The following is a 19,907-nucleotide window of genomic DNA, read 5'->3' as shown; positions in this document are numbered from 1 at the left end:
GAATGTTGATGTGATAGAGCTGTGGTTATGGATTCAGTGTCTGGTTTCAGAAGGGTTGGCTGCTGAGTGATATGGACTTGACACACACACACCAAACACACACCTAAACACACACACACACACAGACTCTGTTGTGATAAGTGTAGGAGAGAAAATTCACATGGTCAATAAAAGTGCACCTGGTCTCTCTCTACCCTCATTACCTCCACCAAAGAGGTTTTGTTTGTTGGTTGTTTTGTCTCTTAGCAGGATTAGGCAGAAACTACTAAACTGACTTTCTTGAAACTTAGTGGAAGGGTGGGACATGGACCAAGAAAGAACTCATTCAAATTTGCCGCAAATCTGGACAATGACATTTTTTAAACATTTAGAGCCATTTAGTTGTGATGGTTAAGGTTAGGGTAAGGGGTTAGGGAATGCATCATGTCAATGAGTGTCCTCACAACTATAGAGAGACATGCATGTGTGTGTGTGTGTGTGTGTGTGTGTGTGTGTGTGTGTGTGTGTGTGTGTGTGTGTGTGTGTGTAGTTTGGGTTATTCTCATTAGGTTGGCACTAACAGTAGATTCAAAAGTCGACCGAAAACCAATTAAATGATTGATTGATTTCCTCTTATTCTCTCTTCTCTCTTCTTAAATCACAATTACAGTAATATTCCCTAAAAAATTGTGGTTGCGTCTCAAACTCCCGTCCCCTCCTCACTCCTCCATCTATCATCATGTCACAGCATGCCAACACATTCCATGCTTTACTTACACCCAAGTGTTTAAATCTGATACCACCATCTGTAGAAGTGTCTGTTTGGTCTGTGTGTCCCTGCTGGTTGTGCGGATGCTGATGCAGTGAATGGAAGAATGCAGTAGGTTGAGGTTTCTCTACTGGCATCTTGTATGTCTTGTTGGAGGCCAATGGTTTTGTGGAGCAGCTCCTTAAGTAAATGGAGAGCTGCTAAGAAGCTTCTCTTATCTTTTTCATCAGTGTTTATTATGAAGTCTATATCTTCATTGCTTTTCCCTCGCACTATAGCCACAATTCTACTTCTACTAATATCCTTTTCATATGCTTATCTCTACAAAACATAATCTTTTCTATTCCCTTTTTATCCATTTTACATCCAATTATCCAATATCCATTCCTGTTCATGTTGAACTCCCAGATCCTGAGGACACAGGGCTCATTTGCAGATCGCATCAATATACAGATCTCCCGCCCTCCAGGGACATTAACCACCGTTTACTACATCCCCTGTCCTCAGCACGATCTCCTCCATCTCTCCTGCTCTTCCTTTTGGCTTCCCTGGTATTTCCTCTCACTGTCCTGCAGAACGGTGGGAGCATCTGGAAGTGTTTTCCTAAAGGGAGTGGAGGCTGCTGCAGCTAAAGTCCATGCTGCCGGTAGGCACGCAGAACTGTCCTCTCACTTTTACATGCGTACGCACGCACGGTCATGCTACACGCTCACTCTACTTCAGGACACATTGTTATGCCCAAAAATGTGAACAGTCAATCACCGATTATCAGTGTAAAGCTTTGCATATTACAAGAAAGGCTGAAGGGAAAGTCAATTCAATTTGTACAAATCATAACATACATTATCTCAAGGCACTTTACATAAGGTTGAGACCTTAAAATTATGGAGAAACTCAACAGTTCCGACAATGAGCGGTGAGAATAGGGGATCAAGTCACACTGAATGGACAAATCAAAATGAGAAAAGAGTCAGTTTTTCTTTATCAGTGATAAAACTCAGAGCCCATTGGCTATCATCTAATTAGCCTCTGGCAGCAACGGACAATATTTTGACAGCAAAAATCTGGACCAAGCCACCTTCTGTTCGGCGTACACCGTTTACAGTTTGACTAGTTTCATTTATCAAACGAGTAGAAAGTTTCTCCGCACGAAACACAAACAGCAATAATTTTTGTAGGTGTTCTAGATCCAGATGACATTTTGGAAAATAGTTAACAGCTTTTTGCATTTTATTCAGATGACATAAGAAGCTGATAAATCATGCATTTAAGTTAATGTGTTCCACATCATTTGCTCTCCATATGGACTGCAACCAAAGCCTGCTCAAACGTGATTGGCCTAACTACAAACAGGAACCAGAAGACTTCCGGCCCAAAACTATTGTCCCTCACCAGCAGATTTTGCATATTCACATGCGGGATCTTTTTGATAGAGATTAGTCAGTGATTAACTGCTACTAGGGGCCCAACAAGTGTTGGATAAGATGGTAAATATATAATATAAATGATATTGAGTGCTCAAAATGTGAGAAATTTCTGCACTTAAATCATTCCTATTTTTTTTTTGTTTCTATCACAAACACGGCTTTTAATTTTCTGCAGACATCACATCCCATGTCAGAAACGTCAGCTGCTTTCACTGTTAAAGTATGTAGCTGACTGTCCTAATTTGTTATCTGTCTGACATGTAGTTGTGTCTTCAAAGTGCCTCCATTTAGAGTCATTTAGGGTAAACACACCGACTTTGCTCCCAGATGCACAGAGATTAGATCAAGGCTTCCTGGCTCTCAGCATCAGCTACTGTTCATCCCAACAAACGTTGCTCTATCCGATTCACCAGCGCCTGTGTTGTGTGGGATGTCACTGTAGGAGTAAATTTGTAACTCAAAAGAAGTGAGAGAAAACTCGATGCATATTTGGTGTTTTTTTTCCGTTATTGAGCTCCATAGTAGCGTAATGGAAACAATGTATATTTTACTGGCAATAAATGACATGCCATTTAGCTGCATCCAAAGCAACTTACAATTACAATTAGTCCGTTCAGCATCAATGAGGCACCATTTTTGGGTGGTTAAGCATCTTGCCCAAGGACACTTCGGCATGGGCTGGGATTCAAGCCGCTAACCTTCTGGTTGGAGGACAACTGCTCTATCCCGTCAGTCACACACCCCCTAAATGTGATTCAATAAATAATACAACTTTTACAAGAATCAATTGATCTGTGCTAATGTTTTAGCTGAGCACCAGTGCAGTAGGGCGAGTTTTCTATTCATGGTATGCAATCAAGTCACCAAATACAGAATAATGGTTAAATGACAACATGAACTACACATGTACAAGATAAACTAGAGGTCCACCTCCTCATTTAAATACATCTTCAGTTTGATTCCAGGAGGATTGACATGATGCTCCAAACCACAGATTAAAAAAAGGAATTTGAAAGTTGTCCCACAGGGGGTTAGAGCTTAAGAGTGAATGATGCAATACTGTAACTGCGTAATATAGGGAATGTAAATCAGTCAGTCAGCTCCACGGCTAAATCACTGAGCACAGTGGAGAAACTGTGAAAGACACATTTTGTCAAGACAATCTTTAGATGGACAAGTCTCAGAAACAGCTGGAGCACAGACTAATGATCTTCATACAGGAATGTTCCTTGATTTCCTGTGATCATGTGATAACAACTGTGATGACCTCAACACCTGCCTCACTTCCTCCCAGAATGCTGATCATCCCTGAGTTGGGAACAACTTGTGGTACTCACTCTGGTGAAGCTGTGGCATATTGTGCTTTGGTAACTAAGAGCTGGAACCTCGGTAGGGGCCATGGGAACTGGGCTGAGATTATTTATAGCGGGTGGGGGGCTTGGCAGGGGCCACTTCTATGAGGTTCTAGAGGAATGTCTGAGGTCAACCCCTGACCAAAACGTCTTCAGAGTGCTGAGGCTGGAGGTTGGGAGGTGAGCTCGGGCTGACGTGGGACATCTGCGGAGATGAAGACACGAGCCAATTAGCTCGAGGTTCTGGTGAGCCGGCCAAGCAGGGACAGGAAGGAAGCGGTGAGCATAGGAAGATAGGATGTCAGAGGAGGACCAAATAAAGCAATTCAGAGAGCCATTATAAAACCAGCTAAGATGGTTATGTTCAACGTTCAAGCTGATATTCCAGGGAGGATTGTAGAGGAATGCAGGAGATGGGACAGAACACATTGTTTCTCTAGCAATGACAAACAAAAAACATATTTAAAATGTTGCATTCCCTTTGTTTCTTAATGGCATTTGATATAAGTATTTTGGTGCTGAGTATTTGTTGTAGGCTAGCATCAACTGTATGAGACTGTAGTTAGTGGTGGTGGCGTTGGTGTCAGGTTTAGCTTCAGCAGTAGACGCATTGGTGTTTAACAACATTTAACAATGGCTCTGTTTGGTTCAAGTGTCCTAGTAAGGGACCGCATCATTCAGAGGATGTGGCCTCCGAGTAGTCCCCCCTTGGATCCTTCAAAATGGTACAGTCGCAGTGATGCAATCGGACTTGCAGCCTCCCAAGGGTGCGGTCCCTGAATTGGGACACAGCTAAGCCGTTTTCAGACATGAACTCCAAAAAATGTCCAGAAAATTGGTTCTGGACAGTTTGTCTTTCAAACACGAAGAAGGTTGCAGGGGATGCGTTCACAACAACAACAAATATCTGGAACATTCAGGTGAAAGGTGGCGTCTGGGTAGAACATGCAGGAGGTAGGACATGAGGTATATATTCCACTGCAGAAATCACGTTTTTGTTTTACAGTTGGCCCTTATTGTGAAAAGATCAAGTTGAGATCTTTGGCGGCATCTTCTACGTGTATGAAACATCTTTTTCATCCTGGGACATTTGTATTCATTTTGTTTTTTAAGTTTTGCGTCAGAACTAAAAAGGCCGACTGCAAAGGATTATGCTACAGATTATACTGCATGGTGATTCTTATAATTTTGCATGCTAGTAAATGAAGATGAAGTGCAGCCATCACCCCACTCATTCTGTATACCAAAACAAATACTGAATTGGAAATACTTGTGATGGGGTTAGATTAACTCCACATTAACCCTAAATAACTCTTGATAATTGAAAGGTACATTTACAATAAAGCCTCTCTTCTGTTGGAGAAACTGACTCAATAAATTCAAACACATGCTGGTGTCTGCTGTTCACGGCAAATCCCTCTTTAAGCATCATCTTTCACCGTCTCTTTATTGTTCGTCTCATGGCAGCGTCATATTCAGTCAAGTGTTTCCTATGTGCTACCTAACCCGATTGTTTGCCCTCACATCAAAACCGGAAAAGCCCAGAGGGCTGCCTGCCAAAGCGAAGCCCACAGGCCAAAACCCGGCCGCTACAGCCTCAGTGTCTGCATCACCACTGTGCCATTATGATTACATGTTCAAAGGGTGAAGCCCACACACTTCACCTAGCAAAGAGTTACACAGAATGATGGATCAGGTTTCACCGACGAGTGATGCGTCACCCTCTCTCACTTTGGGGCCCACAGAGTAGAGTGGCATTGTTGTGTGTGGATTCAGTGTGATAATGTACAGGATGATATCATTACTGCACAATGTAGAGTATAACGTTAACATTTGATACTGCGTGATGATTCACATGATAACAAATACGACGAGAGACAACTGCTCGATTCTGTGTCTGTTCCACCTCATTTGACACGAGACGGGTTGAACAATGAACTGAACATACCATCAGCATATGTCATGAGATCCTGTCTCACAATCATCACTTGACATTCACTTGGCTTAATTATTGCTGATGTGTCAATCAGTGGAAAAACGGGTGTGGTTCCGCAAATCTGCACATTCTGCCGTTCCAGTTTGCAAATGAATGCAACACGTTGGCAGTGACAGCAAATGAGAAAAACAGACATGGCATCAGGGGAAACTGAGAAAAGGGGGGAAACCCAGCAACCACTGCAGAAGCTAGCAAGCTAATAGGCTAATAAAGTCCAAGTATAGACTGCATATGCTTTGGCTGCACTGGCAGGGAGCAATTGAAGGCACAGGAAGCTAATGGCTAGTTGAGTAAAAGCCACAGAGGAATGCACCATGAAGACAACCTCCGGAGAGACAACCATCCTCTATGCGTCCCTGTGCACAGTTGGCACTGCCCAAGAACAGTGACGTCAGTCTGTGTCTGAGTATGTGTGTGTGCGAGTGCATGAGTGTGAGGTTATGTGTCATTTTAAGGCTAACAAAAGGAAGCCACAGCCACCCTCTTTGCTTCACCACACCCCAGAGTGGTGCTGCATGGTTTGCAGCCATGGGGTGTAGCAGCAGGGGAAGGGCACTTGAGTTATGTCAAACTGGACTGAATGATGGCTTTCACAGGAGAGGCATTGTGTTTAGACAGGAATCGCACAACGGGTTTGTTTTGAGGAACAGGAAATACATTTGTGGAGATTTGTACGACTGTTCTTTTAATCACAACACCAGCCAGAGACGTGCCAAACCATCATAAGTTAATGTTGTCAATCATTCAAAAGCCAACAGTAGCCTCTGGGTCTTATTGAATACACTAACATTAATACCAATAATCTGACAATATTCTGAATTAGACATTTTTGATTATGATGTTTACTAGTTGGGTCCTAATTCTCTGACACATACATTTGATGTTCCTTACAACCCCAACATGGAATCGTTTACTGCACGATGCTACCGTATACCCTTTTGAGAGTTTTTCTTTCTAATTTTGCAAAAGCGTCAACTCCTTATTTTTCCATCATGTTAACATTCGAACACAGAGCATTAGTCGTCAAGCAGTTGGTAACTGATAGGACGTTATAAAGCAATTTGCATGTCTAAATAATTTGACTAAAGTCGGAATACTCCACATGTCTTAGTCTGTTTACATGGCAGTATCTTATTCAGACTATTGTCTTAAAACGGGTAAATATTATAATTCATGAGTCTGTGTAAACATGTCTGTTGACAGATGTTAAAAGTTTCCTCAAAAGGTGTTCCCTCTGGCAGCACACACTACAGCTTTGTCACATAGGTTTGGAATGCTGCTGAGGAAGGAACCGAGGTTTGTCACACCCATACAGATTCACTCCTCTCCACCCGACTGTGAATTGCTTGGTCTTGAAAACAAACACGCCCCCCTTTCATCCCCACTTGGTCGGGCTAAACACAGCTGCAGGGCTTTGGGATGTAGACAGTGACATTGAGAAGAGGAGTAAAGAGGAGGAGGTGGGGTGGAGAGTCAGTTTTGACACTGAGGTGACAAGCTGCTTGCTACTGGAAAGGTGATAACAGATGACAATCATGACTCCGGACCCACGATATGCTTCAGGGGAGCTAATGAGTCTGCTGAAGGTGGTTTGAGCAGACGATGTTAAGTATAACCGTAAAATGTTAAGAGTGAAACTCAGACAAAAGCAGCAGGTACACACACAAAGCTGACGCACACAGCAGATTCTCACTTGTCACCTTACGAGACAAGGAATAAGAAAATCTGGGCTCTGTGAACACACCTATTCTCACACATTTCTCTGTGGTGTCAAGTAAAACCCCAAAGCACATAAACAGAGATAAGTCACACAAGCTCAAGTACTCACAGCAAACAAAATCACAAGCTCAGTTGACATTTTCAAGTTCAAATGACTTTTCCACTCACTTGAAACCAACAGCCAAACCCCTTTTAAATTAAACTGCACAGCACGAGTTGCAGTGTCTATCAGGCTTGAAATGGGCTGACATCAACAAACCACAATGTCCTCATTTTGGTGAGATAATTGAGGTTAAATCTCCCTTCACCAACAACCTACTTCGTCTTTAGCAGCGGGACGGAGGAAAAACTATGGTTTCTTACCTCATCGTCTGGTCAGAGGAGGACGATTGATGAGCAGGAGACGTGATTTCAAAATCCACATCCAACAGGGATCAGACAGAGGAGAGGAACAGAAACACATTGTAAGTGAAGTGGCCATTTATTATGCAATAAAATGCTGAAAATAGTCTGAGAAAGGACTGATTGGTGCAGACGTGAGGTAACGTTTGAAAAGGCATCCGACACCTGAATTGTCTGCTCTCAGGACCTGCCTGACATCACTTATTATTTCTAAGAAACTGAGAACATATGATGCCAGTAGGCTTACAGCTGGTTCAGACATTAGTGACTCTATGGTTAGCTTTTACATTTCTCTTTGGGCTTGATTAAAAATTACAACAATCATTTTCCCAAAAACTTCCATCCTTTTAAATTTTAGGACACCCAAGAAACTTATTCCCAGACAGAATCGCAGTATAAGTCAGTTTAAATACAGGACTTTCATCGGACAAAATGGTCGAGTAATCTTTATCACATCCCACCAAAGAAACTGATTAAGATTAAACTTCTGCACATTTAAGTTTTGACCAGGCTCAGTTAAGGTTATTCAGAAAGTATATAAAAGCACATACATCCAAACTTGATAAAAACAAGGTGCTGGAAAGAAGTGATGAAAACCAAGAAAGACAAGAAATGCCCGCACACCTATAGGTAACGATTTGGGCATAGTCTGACAAAGGGCCTGTGCTCGAAACGTAACCTTCTTGGGAGGTTGAATAAAAAAAGTTTGTTGGAGCATCAACTGGTGTGCGGACATTTAAGTACAAAGTTTGCATTTCGTTTATTAAAATTTGACATGGCAGGAAAAATCGACAGCATAGAAAGTTTGAGCTGTGAATAACTGCGTAAAAACTAAAAGAAACACAAAAGAAACATTTAATCAAAAACAAAAGCCTTACGACAACCAATCATAACACTGATAATAAAGAATATCTATCACACTTGTATAGCCCTGATGTTTTTGCAAAGCTATGTAAACTAAAATCCCTTGATTAAATGTGTTAAGTATCACTGTCTAGATTTTGGGTAACAATAGCACCAGTGTGTGTGTGCACATATGTCTGTGGTGAAGCCTGAGTGATGATGTTGCAAAATACTGCAACATGCTTCAAGGATTGCATGAAATTCCGTCTTCAAAAGCTGAGCGTGCTTGTGGTCTGTAAATAAAGGGGTGCAGGGGCTCCCGGTGGGTTTTCAGATTTACACTGGGCCATTACAACATCAGTCACTTCTCGAGGAGTTTTTTTTTTTATTGAACAACGACAAGAGTGGGCCACGTTAAAACACCCTGTGGAGTCTTGCTTAAGGAAACAAAGTAGGAGTGTGGGGCATGTGCATTTATCTCTCAAAGCCTGGTGCTTTCAGATCAGTCAGCGTCTAAACAGCAGAGAAAATTATTCATGATGTTTCCAGTTTACTGATTCTCTCAGTCAAGACAAATCTCTTTGCTCAAAGCTGCCGCTCCTGGGAAACCTACTGTGTTACAGATATTGATTCACTGCTTTGAACTCAGGTCGATCACAATCGGGTGTCTTACAACTGCTTCAGAAGCAGCAGCAAAGTTACAGCTGACAGACAGTGTTTCAGTGGTCCCTGCATACAGACTATATACTGTATAATGTATGAGCTCCATATTACTGCTGCTGCCCTTTAAAACAACTGACATCATTATGTATCACTCCTGATGCACTTTGAGTGAAAATACTTGACGTGCAAATGCAACTCCTGTGCACTGTTGACAGATCTATCCATTGAACAGGTCATTTAAACATCCAAAGCTCTCTGAATGTATCTGCACATTCAGAGCTGAAAACTTCACATTACAGAGATGCAGACAATGTGATCAACATAACTGCTGCGATGGCTACACGCTCCACTGGTTCATTTTTCTTGCAGTTTATTTCTTGACCTACATGCAAAGGTCCTGCGCCAGTGATGCTGTCAGCGCAGCCACAGATAGAAGCGAGATGGGTAGTATCTCTCCACAAGGCTTTTCCCTGAGGAATGTTATCCACTGCCGACTGTGCCACCCAACCACACGCCGCTAACTCTCCCGCTAGGTGCCTTTCAGAGTTAGACATTGTTTTAAGTGAGTCTGATGTCTGGGGACTGTGTTGCTGAATTTGTTAAGTGGGTTATGGGCTCTTGATAAAGCAACTATTTGCACCTACAGCTCACAAGTTCAGATTGAAACAGAAGGTAATTGAGAAATTTCATAAATCACTGTCTTGTTTGCATGTTAGTAAATACTTTGGCCACAGTGCTGCCAAGAAATATCATAGAAATGTAGAACTGCATTTTCCAGTGAGCTGAAACACTAACAGAAAAAGTCAGACATGGAAAAACTAACATTTGAACTTGGCACCAACTTGTAAAATCTGATGTGTCTTAACAAAAATGAACTGGCAAAGACCCATGGTGAATCTTTGGGCAAGCAGTTTCATTCTCGACAATGTCAAAAGGTAACAAAATGAGCTATTCTGGGAATTATGCTCTGAAGCATTCGACAAGGGTTTTAAAACACGTCTGTTTCTCTCACTACTGATGGCTGCTGAAATAGCTTCTGGTTAAACCATTGTAATAATTCATAGTGTTATATCTAGATCTATTCACAGATACATAAACACACGACTTGTGAAAGAAAGAGAGCAACTGGGAGCATCTGAGTTCCCTTTCAGCTTTGGTTAATGTTTATAATCAAATCCAATCATCAAATCTAATGTGCATCAGGAGCTATAATCAATACATGCAAAGAAAACCACATGTAAACTCAGCCCTATCTCTTTCTACTCTCTGCATATCACGCACTAGTGCTCTCATAACGTCCCACTTTCTCCACTCAGTCTCCATCTCCAACACACCAGCCCTATATCACTTGAATAAGCCTGATGTTTCAGTATGACTGTTCACTCCAGTACTAAATTATGAGTCCCTGAAAATGAACTAAATATTTTACACAGATACATCATGTCTTTGAAAGAATGAATATTAGGGCCTTTCCTAGAATTTCTTATGTTAAGCACTTCTTTCTTTGTGAAAATATACTATTAGCCAATGTGCAATGTTAGATTTCAACGAAAAACAGCAGCGAATTTAATGTAAATCGATTAAAGTTGTAAAACGAGGCTTACCTCCTTATGGCAGTAGGTGGTGCTATCACTATCACTACATACCGACAAAAGATCTGTTCAGGTCAAAAACACTTGTTTCTCTTCAGATCGTATAAATCTTTCATTCTAAGACATCAAAGGAATCTTTGACCACTGACACTGTGACATTAATCAATCAATCCTCTGATGTGTTCTTTTAGATAAAGCCTGGGTGGAGTTGAATTCAACATGGGTCAAAAGACCCGGCTCAGTTTTTATTTCTATATCTTTGCACTGAATGAATTGCATTATTCAGTATTTCAAATTGTATTATATCAAATTGTTTTTGATCATCACAAATCCTTATTTAAATTTTAAGGAGTTACTTTTTGAATCAAAATCATTTTTGTATCACTACCCTTCCAATGCACAACATGGGTCAAAAATGACCCGTATTAATTTCCTGTGTTATTTCATGCATGAGTGTTTCTTTGTTTTTCTTTTGAAAATATGCTTTTGATTTTCTTTATCCAGAGTGTTAGCATGGCTGGTCGCAATCATTTCAGACTTACCGTTGACATGTTCATAAAGATGCTACATTAAGAACAGGATACGGAAAATGAGGAGACAATTCTTGGTTCTGAAATCTCTGATGCTGAGAACCTAGACTATGTTCTACAGGATCAAGCTGGAGTTGTGAGTATGTCTTGGAATCTAGCTCTCCTACTGTAAATGAAGGAAAGACATAGAAGATGAGACTTCTATGTCATCGAAGGAGCCTTCTCCTAAATAAAGAAGGTAGAATAAGCTATAAAAGAATATAGCAAAGAAACACCCAGCCATGCATTAAATAAAACAGCCCGTCCACTCCGCTCTGCATCTGTGAATAGGTTTGCTGCTCCCTCACTGCGAGCTAGCCACTCAATAAAATCATGACTGTTTGCTGTCCTGGCTCCTAAATGGTGGAACGAGCTCCCCATTGGCATCAGGACAGCAGAAAGTCTTCACATCTTCCGCAACAGACATGTTTGACCCATGTTGTGCATTAGAAGGGGTTTGCATAGCTTGTGTATCAAAGGGTTAACATATTCAGAGTAATCACCTGAACAACTAAACTCAACAGTGCAGTAAATCGATGAAGAGATGAAGGACCAACAGCTGATTAATTTTCCGCTGTACCTTGCAAAACTAAGGGCAAAGGAGAATGAAAGAAGAGCAGACAAGAACTGCAAAGATTAAAGAAATGTTCATCATGTACGATAACTATCAGTAAACGCAATGAGGAAGTTGCGACAATGAAAAATTTGAAAAAGGTGGCAGATGAAACTATAATTTTAGAACTCAGACAGGAGAAAGAAAATCTGCTAAATCAAAATCTGGAGCTCTTTGAATTGCTGGTACAGGAGCAGAGTTTCAGTGCTGATCAATATCCAGCTCTGCGAAACAAAGAATACTCTGCTGAGTTAACAGATGGACTGGAGAAAACTAGATGTCATCAGGCCGGGACTCTTGTCATTCAAGTCCAGTTTGGAGTAGATTGGACCATGTATATCTGAGATACGACAACCTCCAAGGAATCAAGATGACACTCCTCGAAAATGAAGTTTATCTGATGAAAGCTCTAGGAGGAGTTTGTTAAAATAAACAATGTGTAAAATGGCCAAAATGGCCACAAAATCCAAAATGGCCGACTTCCTGTTGAGTTAATCAAATCGGTGCTAGGGAATTTTTTTTTTGTCCGGTCATGATACACGTGTGTACCAAATTTCGTGAAGATCGGTTAAACTTGACAGAATTGCTGCATTTTAGGGGGCGATGTTGAGCCATTTTGCCACGCCCATTTTGAATTACTCCAGAATATGTACATTTTCAACAGGCCTGAAGCGCCCGTGAAGTTTGGTGAGTTTTGAAGTATGTTCAAGCTGTCAAAAATGCGAATAATTTTCCTGAATTATTAAATGAAAAAGCAATAGGCTTTCGTAATGTCGGTGCTCGGGCCCTAACCGGGGCTGCGAGCAGCACTGTGCGGGCGTTAGCACTTCTCGGGACCTGATGCGGCTGCGGGGGAGGACAAACAGGGACTGGGCAAAACGGCTCCATGTTGCGTGTAAATTTGTGCATCGCGGGAAGGATAAACACGTCACTTCCCGTCACGTTAACAACATTTAACATTTTATGTAAATCTAATTAAAGTTGTAAAACGAGGCTTACCTTCTTTTGGCAGTAGGTGGTGCTATACCTATCACTACATACCGACTAATAGATCTGTTTAGGTCAAATACACTGTTGTTTCTCTTCAGCTCGTATAAATCTTTCACCTTTGCAACAGCCTAAGACATCAATAGAATCTATGACCACTGACACTGTGACATTAAAGCAAACTGACTACAAGGAATTCTGCTTAATCAATCCTTCGCACTATCGGTGCTCGGGCCCTAATAGTGGATGATCGGTGATTTGTTGCAGCATTGCAGCAAAGGGTCAAATGGAAAGTGTTAATTGTGTTAGCCTATTGAAGAAGCACTTTCCACTGTCCTGCTCCTGCCTCTGAACTCACAGAGGTGTAAAGTGTGTGAAGCTTCTTGACACAACAACCAGAGGCCGAGCTGCTTGTTTTACTGCAGCTGGAGAGTAAATAAGAAAACAGTCTGTGAGGGATTTAACGCAGACCTCACATTATCGGTGCAATCCAGCCATGTCTTCGTGGTCCTGAAATAGTTTAGTGTGGTACCATTCTTGCATAACTGCAGAATGCTGCTTTGGGCTTTTCAGGGCTTTTCTTTGAGCAGGACGAAGTGTTCCCTGTGTCCTGTGACAGTGCGATTACTCTGCACCCATAATACAACACGTACTCCGATATTCGGCTTATACATCTTGATGAAATATCACTTGCAGGCGAGCAGACACGATATCAGGTCGCACAACATTTTAACTGTTCATGCTACAGCCCTCACTGAATCCATTTAAACTGAAGACCTACTGGGTTTTAATGTGATTTTACACAGAAGACGAGCTTCACCTGAGTGAAACATCCCACACACGCAGTCAGGTGTGAGGAGGATGTGCTGGAGCTTCTGGACTCACCGTGGTTGAACACTGCGGAACGAAACCGGTTGATGCTGGACAAATTCTCCATCGCTCAAAGTTTCAGTTTGCGTCAAAGGCTGCGTCGTCCTCCTCCGTCTTCTTCTTCTTCGTCTTCTTCACCTCCCTCTTCTTCTGCTCCCTCGGTATTTCCTTAATTCCCTCAGTCTGCGCACAACTGCGGTGAGATGACAGTCTCTGTGTGTGAGTGTGTGTGTTTGACCGGACAAACCCGTCCCCCCTCAGCGTGTGTGTGTGTGTGTGCGCGTGCGCGCGTGCGTGTCGTTCAAACTGATGCTCGTGTTGCCATGTTACACTGAAAGCTTCTCTGTTTACGCCGCAAGCTTCAACTTGAGCTACGTTTATTTTTTAGCCCCAGTTGTTTGCATTTTGGAAAAATTATTCCGCCGAATTCTCTGTTATCGGTCCATATTGTTAAGATTCACTTAAATTAACTGACAACTATTGATAAATTATCTAAATACAGAAGAACATTTTAAATGTTCATTGATCTCAAGCAAGTTCCGGCGTTATAACTAGCGTGGTCCTCTGAGTCTGGGTTTCGGATTAATACTATACTTAGTACTAATACTAAGTGTGAGCAGCGTTGAATGACAAACAATGGTTGCATGCTCAAATGTAAGTTGTGAAGGTTATTTTCACCTCGCCTCTTTCGTTTCATATTTAAAAACAGCCGCAGCCCAAATAACCAACAAGAATCTATTCAACTCGTCCATTAAACGGAAAAACGTCCAAACTGGCAACGCGGACACACGCGCCCGCCCCCTGCCGGTGACGTCACGAGTCTCCCGCCGCCGCTGCAGCAGCGTCGAAATGAAAACAATCGCACGTGGATGAGATGGGAGAAAGGTCACGTGCACCTGAGAGGCCCAAAATGAAATATTTCCAATAACAGTAATAATACTCATCATAAAATAATTTGGATGCTATAACAGCACATTAATACATGAGGGTTGTTTTTAATAGCTGTGGCCTTAATGACTTTTTATACATTTTGGTTTCAAGACTACTTGTCAATTAAGTAAAGGAAGAAATACTAGTATTTTGCAGTATTTATACTATCAGGATCGACAATAGTGTATATACACATATATGCAGCTGTGTTTAGTTTTTAAATGCAGTGTCATTTCACCATAAAATAAATAGCAGAGTTAGATTGCGACATCTAGTGGTTGATTTGTGAACTTACCTTTACTTTACACTATTTTAACCTGTTCAATGTAGCTCAAGATTTTCTCCACTGGGAAAAAGCAGTACTCTTCTAATGTGAACTCATATATATTTGGAGCTGTTGTACTTTATTCTCTATATGTGCTTCAGTAAGTGGAAATAGTCATGGTGATGGTGTGAATACAGGTGAAGCTGTGACCTTTCTTGTCATTGAGATTTCGTGAACTGACAGTGACCGAGATACGTCATCATTAATGAACACACACTGAGTCTTTGGTTTGTTTAAGGAGCAACAGTTTTATTTTTAGCTGTGACAAAAGGAAAAAGAAACAGTCGCCTCCTCAGAGTCTATATGTTCACGTTCAGGATTAAAGTGCAGAATTGTTTTCACAGCTTGTGTAAAAAAAAAATTAAATAAGACAACAGAAGAAATATAATATTAAAATATCAAAACTGGCAATGGAGATCTGGAAAATATAAATATCATACAGAACAAGATGAAATCTAATACAACATAGTGTCAGCAATGATATTCAGTCCACTTGAATCAGGCTCGCACTTATGATACATTAAAACAAAAGAAAAAGGAAATCAGTTCACGTTTTTTCGAGTCGTTGGCAAGGCTAGCTTACAACAAAGGCACAGCATTGTTCAGAGGTAACGATCCTTTGCAAAGAAGTGCTGCTGAGACATTCTCATCGACGCGTCTAACATGCTCGACATGGCTCCGACAGGAATGGAGACGGAAACAAAGCCACTCACGTACACTACATGCCCACGGACGAACACATCAACCAGGAGGGGCTCGGTTTACAGAAGCATGTGTTGTGTTATCAGCCTATGTTTATATCGACAGAGGGTAACATGCGCTCCTAGTGTCTGTGACGTAAGCTCCGGAAACATTTTACGGCCCTGAGCCAAAAAGTGTGAGGAGAAGGTGAGAGGTGAGACAGGCCGGGTTAAGTGCTCTATCATCAGCAGTGGTTGCAGCCTCTGGGGGCATCACATGTGAAACCAAGCAAGTCAGAAACAACACAGGACATCTTTCACAAAGGACCAGTCTGTAGGCAGCAAGCAGAACTGGGACATCACATCCTCCAGGTAGCAGAGACCAGGAAACATACTTTCTTGGCAGGTATTCAAGTGGACAATGGAAAATATAATTCATATTTCCCCTAGTGTATAATTTAACTTACAATAAAGCTGCTTCCAGAAATTCACTGGAGATAATCTCCATTCTCCAGAGGGGCTGAATGAGAGAATGCAAATGTTCGAGTGAGAGGCTCCGGACTTTCTCTGGAGTTTGTCCTGCAAGGCCTCTGGTATAAACTCTGGAGAATGTCCGAATGAGCCGATGTGAGAACACAGCAGGAAATCCTCTGGAGGATTCATGGTAAGCGAGTTGATGATGTTTCTATCATGTCACAGGCCCAAAACTTCAAAAAGCTAATATCTCAGCACAAAAAAGCAGTGCCACACACACAGAAGGCACAGACATGTTGCGCCACCCATGACCTGAACACTACAGAGAGATTTCTGAGTTGTGAACGCGTCTGACCAGAGAATCTCCTGTTGCATTGTTCATGTATGAAAGGTAAACTTTGTAGAAAGTCCAGACCCAAATGTGTGAACATTCTCCAGAATTCATGTCTCAAAACGGCTTAAAAGACTCCAGACATTCTTCTGATTTTTACCAGGGGGATGGCCAGAGAAACTCTGGAGAAAGTACACAGCAGGAGATCCTCAACAAGATTCACCGCGAGCGAGTGCGTGTGTTGATGACATTTCACAGAGGCAGAGGCAAAACTTTAAAAAACCAAAAGGAATACAAATATCTCAGGATAAAAAGCAGTGACACACACTGAAGAAAACACCATCAAAGACTTAAGGAGAGATTTTGGTGATAAGGGCCGACTAGAGGATCTCCTGCTGGGTTTTTCATAAGGCAAACTCCAGAGAAACTTTGAACCCCATTGTCCGGACATTCTCCAGAGTTCACGTCTGAAAACTGCGCCAGATAAAAAAGGCTTCTGCCAAAGGTTTTTAAAAACCTGATCCATGCACAAAAATGCATTTTAATAATCAGAAACATCATTTATTAATGCTGATATAATCCGGTTTGCTATCAGGAGGATGAAATTCCCCAGATCCCATTTTTACAGTTGAAAGGCTCTATCAGTGTCTTGCATTCATATGTATATCAACCTGAACTGACATTATTTATTTCCTTATCACAAGTAGCCCAAGAGAGGAAATCAATAAACATGGCTTTAACCAGCCATTTGGTAAGATAGTGCAAATTAAAGTACTCAAATCTGTACAAAAAGATTTCAGTGGTTTTATATATATATATTTATATATATATGTTTAATCAACAAATGCTGTTTTTTTTTCCGTCTTTCCTTTATAGCCTGGCTTTCTCTCTCGACTTTTTTTATCCATTCTTTTTTTTCTTATTTAAAATCACATCAGTTAGAAAAAGAAAAAAAACTTGGTTCAGAAGCTGGACAGACCTACAGTGGTGCATCATGCAGCTCGTGAAAACAGCAGGAAATTGAAATTAAGATAAAAAGCTTGTTTAGATTAGAGACAGAAATCTTGTGTTAGAAGGTGCAAGAGAGAGATGTGACCAGTGGAAGAGATGATTTCTTAAGAGAGCGCATTATTTATGCAACGCACGCAGACAGATGTAAGGACGCACACACGTATATACAGTGATATTTACAGGTAGCATTTTCATGTAAACAAAGGAGGAAAGACAGATGTGTGAACAGACATGGTAAGACAATACTTTGTGTTGTTATCCACACACACCTGAACTACTGTGCACGTACATGAGATGAGAGGTAATAATCAACAACAGATCTGTTGCCCTCAAAATCATCATATCACAAATAATCTGAGGTGATCATAATATGCAGATTTAGTTTGAACTCTTTTCCGACACTAATCCAGTATAATGGGGCCTATCAAATGTTTTAGAAGTATATTTTTGATGGAAGGAAATGACAGAATGCAACATTTACTGAGACGTTTCATGGTGATAAGATTCCTCATCTCTCAAATGCTAATAAAAGCCTCTAACCTGCCACAGTGGAATTGCCCCTTTAAATGCAGCCCAACCATCACTCTCCTTTAATGTCAACTGGTCGGCCAGTAAAAATATGGCAATGCAGCGTACGTATATAAAATATGTCTGTACATTTACAATATTTAAAACATTTACAATGTCGCCAGCTATGTACAAGGGTAAAAATGGATGATGTAGTTTAAGTTGCCACTTGAATGTGAATGAGATGCACTGAAAAGCTCTTAATATTGGGGAGGCAACGTACCAGATTTGTGATGTGTACCTCAGTATTTCGTCAGCTACACGATAAATGAGGGGCAGCAGGTCTGAGGTCAGAGCGACACGATGAACCAGGGTCTGACCTGAAGGCATTATTTACAGTCATGCACTCCTCAGTGAGCTATTTAAAGCTTGAACGGGTTTTGTTTGACGTGCACAAGTTGGACAGCAACATGATCTCAAACTCTTTGTCTTGAGCGACAAGTCAGGCACCTCTCCTTTGCAATTTTCATGAATTCCGTTTTAAGATCCAAACCCAAAAGCAAAATCAAACCAAACACAGAGAGAAACACCTGCAAACACAGACTGCACCATGTGCTCTGTAGAGAGGAGGCTGAAGTTTCACTTTTTGGACTAACTTATGCACGTGCATACACACACTATGGTAACTACAGGTTTTTTTAAAAGGCATGATGTTAATTCTACACGATTCAGGAGTCATGATTTGAAAGTTGGATCTGATTGCATATGACATGCTCCACTAAAGCTTTGGGTGGAGCAGAATCAAGCTATCGCAGTTAATGTCTCTTGATTTGACTGAATGCTTGCCTATGTATGTGTGTGTGTCTGTATGTGTGTGCGTGCATCTCGCACAGGTGGCTTTTCACATCCACATTTTCCCCCTGAGTCTATCTGTTAAGCCTGAGCCCGCTGGGTCTACTTCAAACACGGAGGGATATGTACATGACACCTCCAGTCACCGCACCACCAGCGGCAGGCGGTCGCCACCCCAGTGGCGTTAATTCAACTTTCCCACACCTCCTCTTGTGTTCAGTCCTGCTCCGGCTGTTCAGGGTGGGTGTGCAGGCCGTTTTCGGGGCGCGCCATGCTGTGGTTCTCCCAGAAGGCCTTGTGAAGCGTGTCCAGTTCGGACACCAGGGGTAGTCCCATTTCCAAGTGCATCTGAAGGTTGTCCATCCACTCCCCCAGTTTGGAAAAAGCAGGACTAAGAATATATAAAGAAAACACAGGATTTTTGATTAATTTATATTTTGTAGCTTTTTTGATATAATCAAACAGACAGTTCACCTAAGAACACAAAAAACATTGATAATATATTCAAATTATTTTTCACTTTGAGAACCACAAACAAATTTCAAAGAAAACCATATTGGAATGAGCTTCAGTCAACAAATGCAAAACTCAGCAAACTAGAATGTCACTCGGTGAGCGCATACTTCCATCAAGGGCCAACAGTCACATTCAATTCAATCAAGGTACACCAAGTTTCACACACTCATATATATCAGTTCCCTAAACATGCCTGATGTTTTTCATCTCCATACATGAATTATTCCAATTGGTGAAAACGTTAAAAAACGCAACCTCCCGCACTGCTAAAGAAAGAGAAAAAAAAAGACTGGATACGCTCCCTGACCCAAACCACATCCTTCCACCAGGTTTTGTGTAGTTTTTGTTTAATGCTGCGAGCTATTATACAAACAAAAGCAGATAAAAACCTAACCTCCTTGGCGGAGCTAATAACACTGAACTTGGAGTGAGAGGAAAAAAAGTTTGTGTTGGGTGAACTGTCCCTTTACACACAGTAACATTTTAGTGTGAATCTATTG

The 19,907-nt window shown here is 41.4% G+C and overlaps 2 protein-coding genes across 5 annotated transcripts in view; both read right to left on the bottom strand.

Annotated features, from left to right (window-relative positions):
* The window catches only part of sept4b (septin 4b), a 46,385-nt gene extending 32,347 nt beyond the window's left edge, over positions 1–14,038 (bottom strand). Inside the window, exons 1-2 of one of the 2 annotated variants that reach the window (XM_035155098.2) lie at positions 13,797–14,038; positions 7,606–7,613 (exon numbers count right to left, since the gene is read on the bottom strand). In XM_035155098.2, coding sequence (XP_035010989.1) covers positions 7,606–7,613; positions 13,797–13,848 — 60 coding nt within the window. In that variant the 5' untranslated portion in view covers positions 13,849–14,038. The remainder of the gene's footprint in view (positions 1–7,605; positions 7,614–13,796) is intronic. The other variant, XM_035155102.2, reaches the window with a different exon arrangement.
* Positions 14,039–15,264: 1,226 nt separating this feature from the next.
* The window catches only part of limk1a (LIM domain kinase 1a), a 56,336-nt gene continuing 51,693 nt past the window's right edge, over positions 15,265–19,907 (bottom strand). For all 3 annotated transcript variants that reach the window (XM_035154918.1, XM_035154917.1, XM_035154920.1), the window contains one exon: positions 15,265–19,282. In XM_035154918.1, coding sequence (XP_035010809.1) covers positions 19,108–19,282 — 175 coding nt within the window. In that variant the 3' untranslated portion in view covers positions 15,265–19,107. The remainder of the gene's footprint in view (positions 19,283–19,907) is intronic.

Source organism: Hippoglossus stenolepis, chromosome 4, assembly GCF_022539355.2.
Source record: "Hippoglossus stenolepis isolate QCI-W04-F060 chromosome 4, HSTE1.2, whole genome shotgun sequence".
In the NCBI taxonomy this organism is placed as follows: Eukaryota; Metazoa; Chordata; class Actinopteri; order Pleuronectiformes; family Pleuronectidae; genus Hippoglossus; species Hippoglossus stenolepis.
This window is presented reverse-complemented; position numbering and strand designations above follow the sequence as displayed.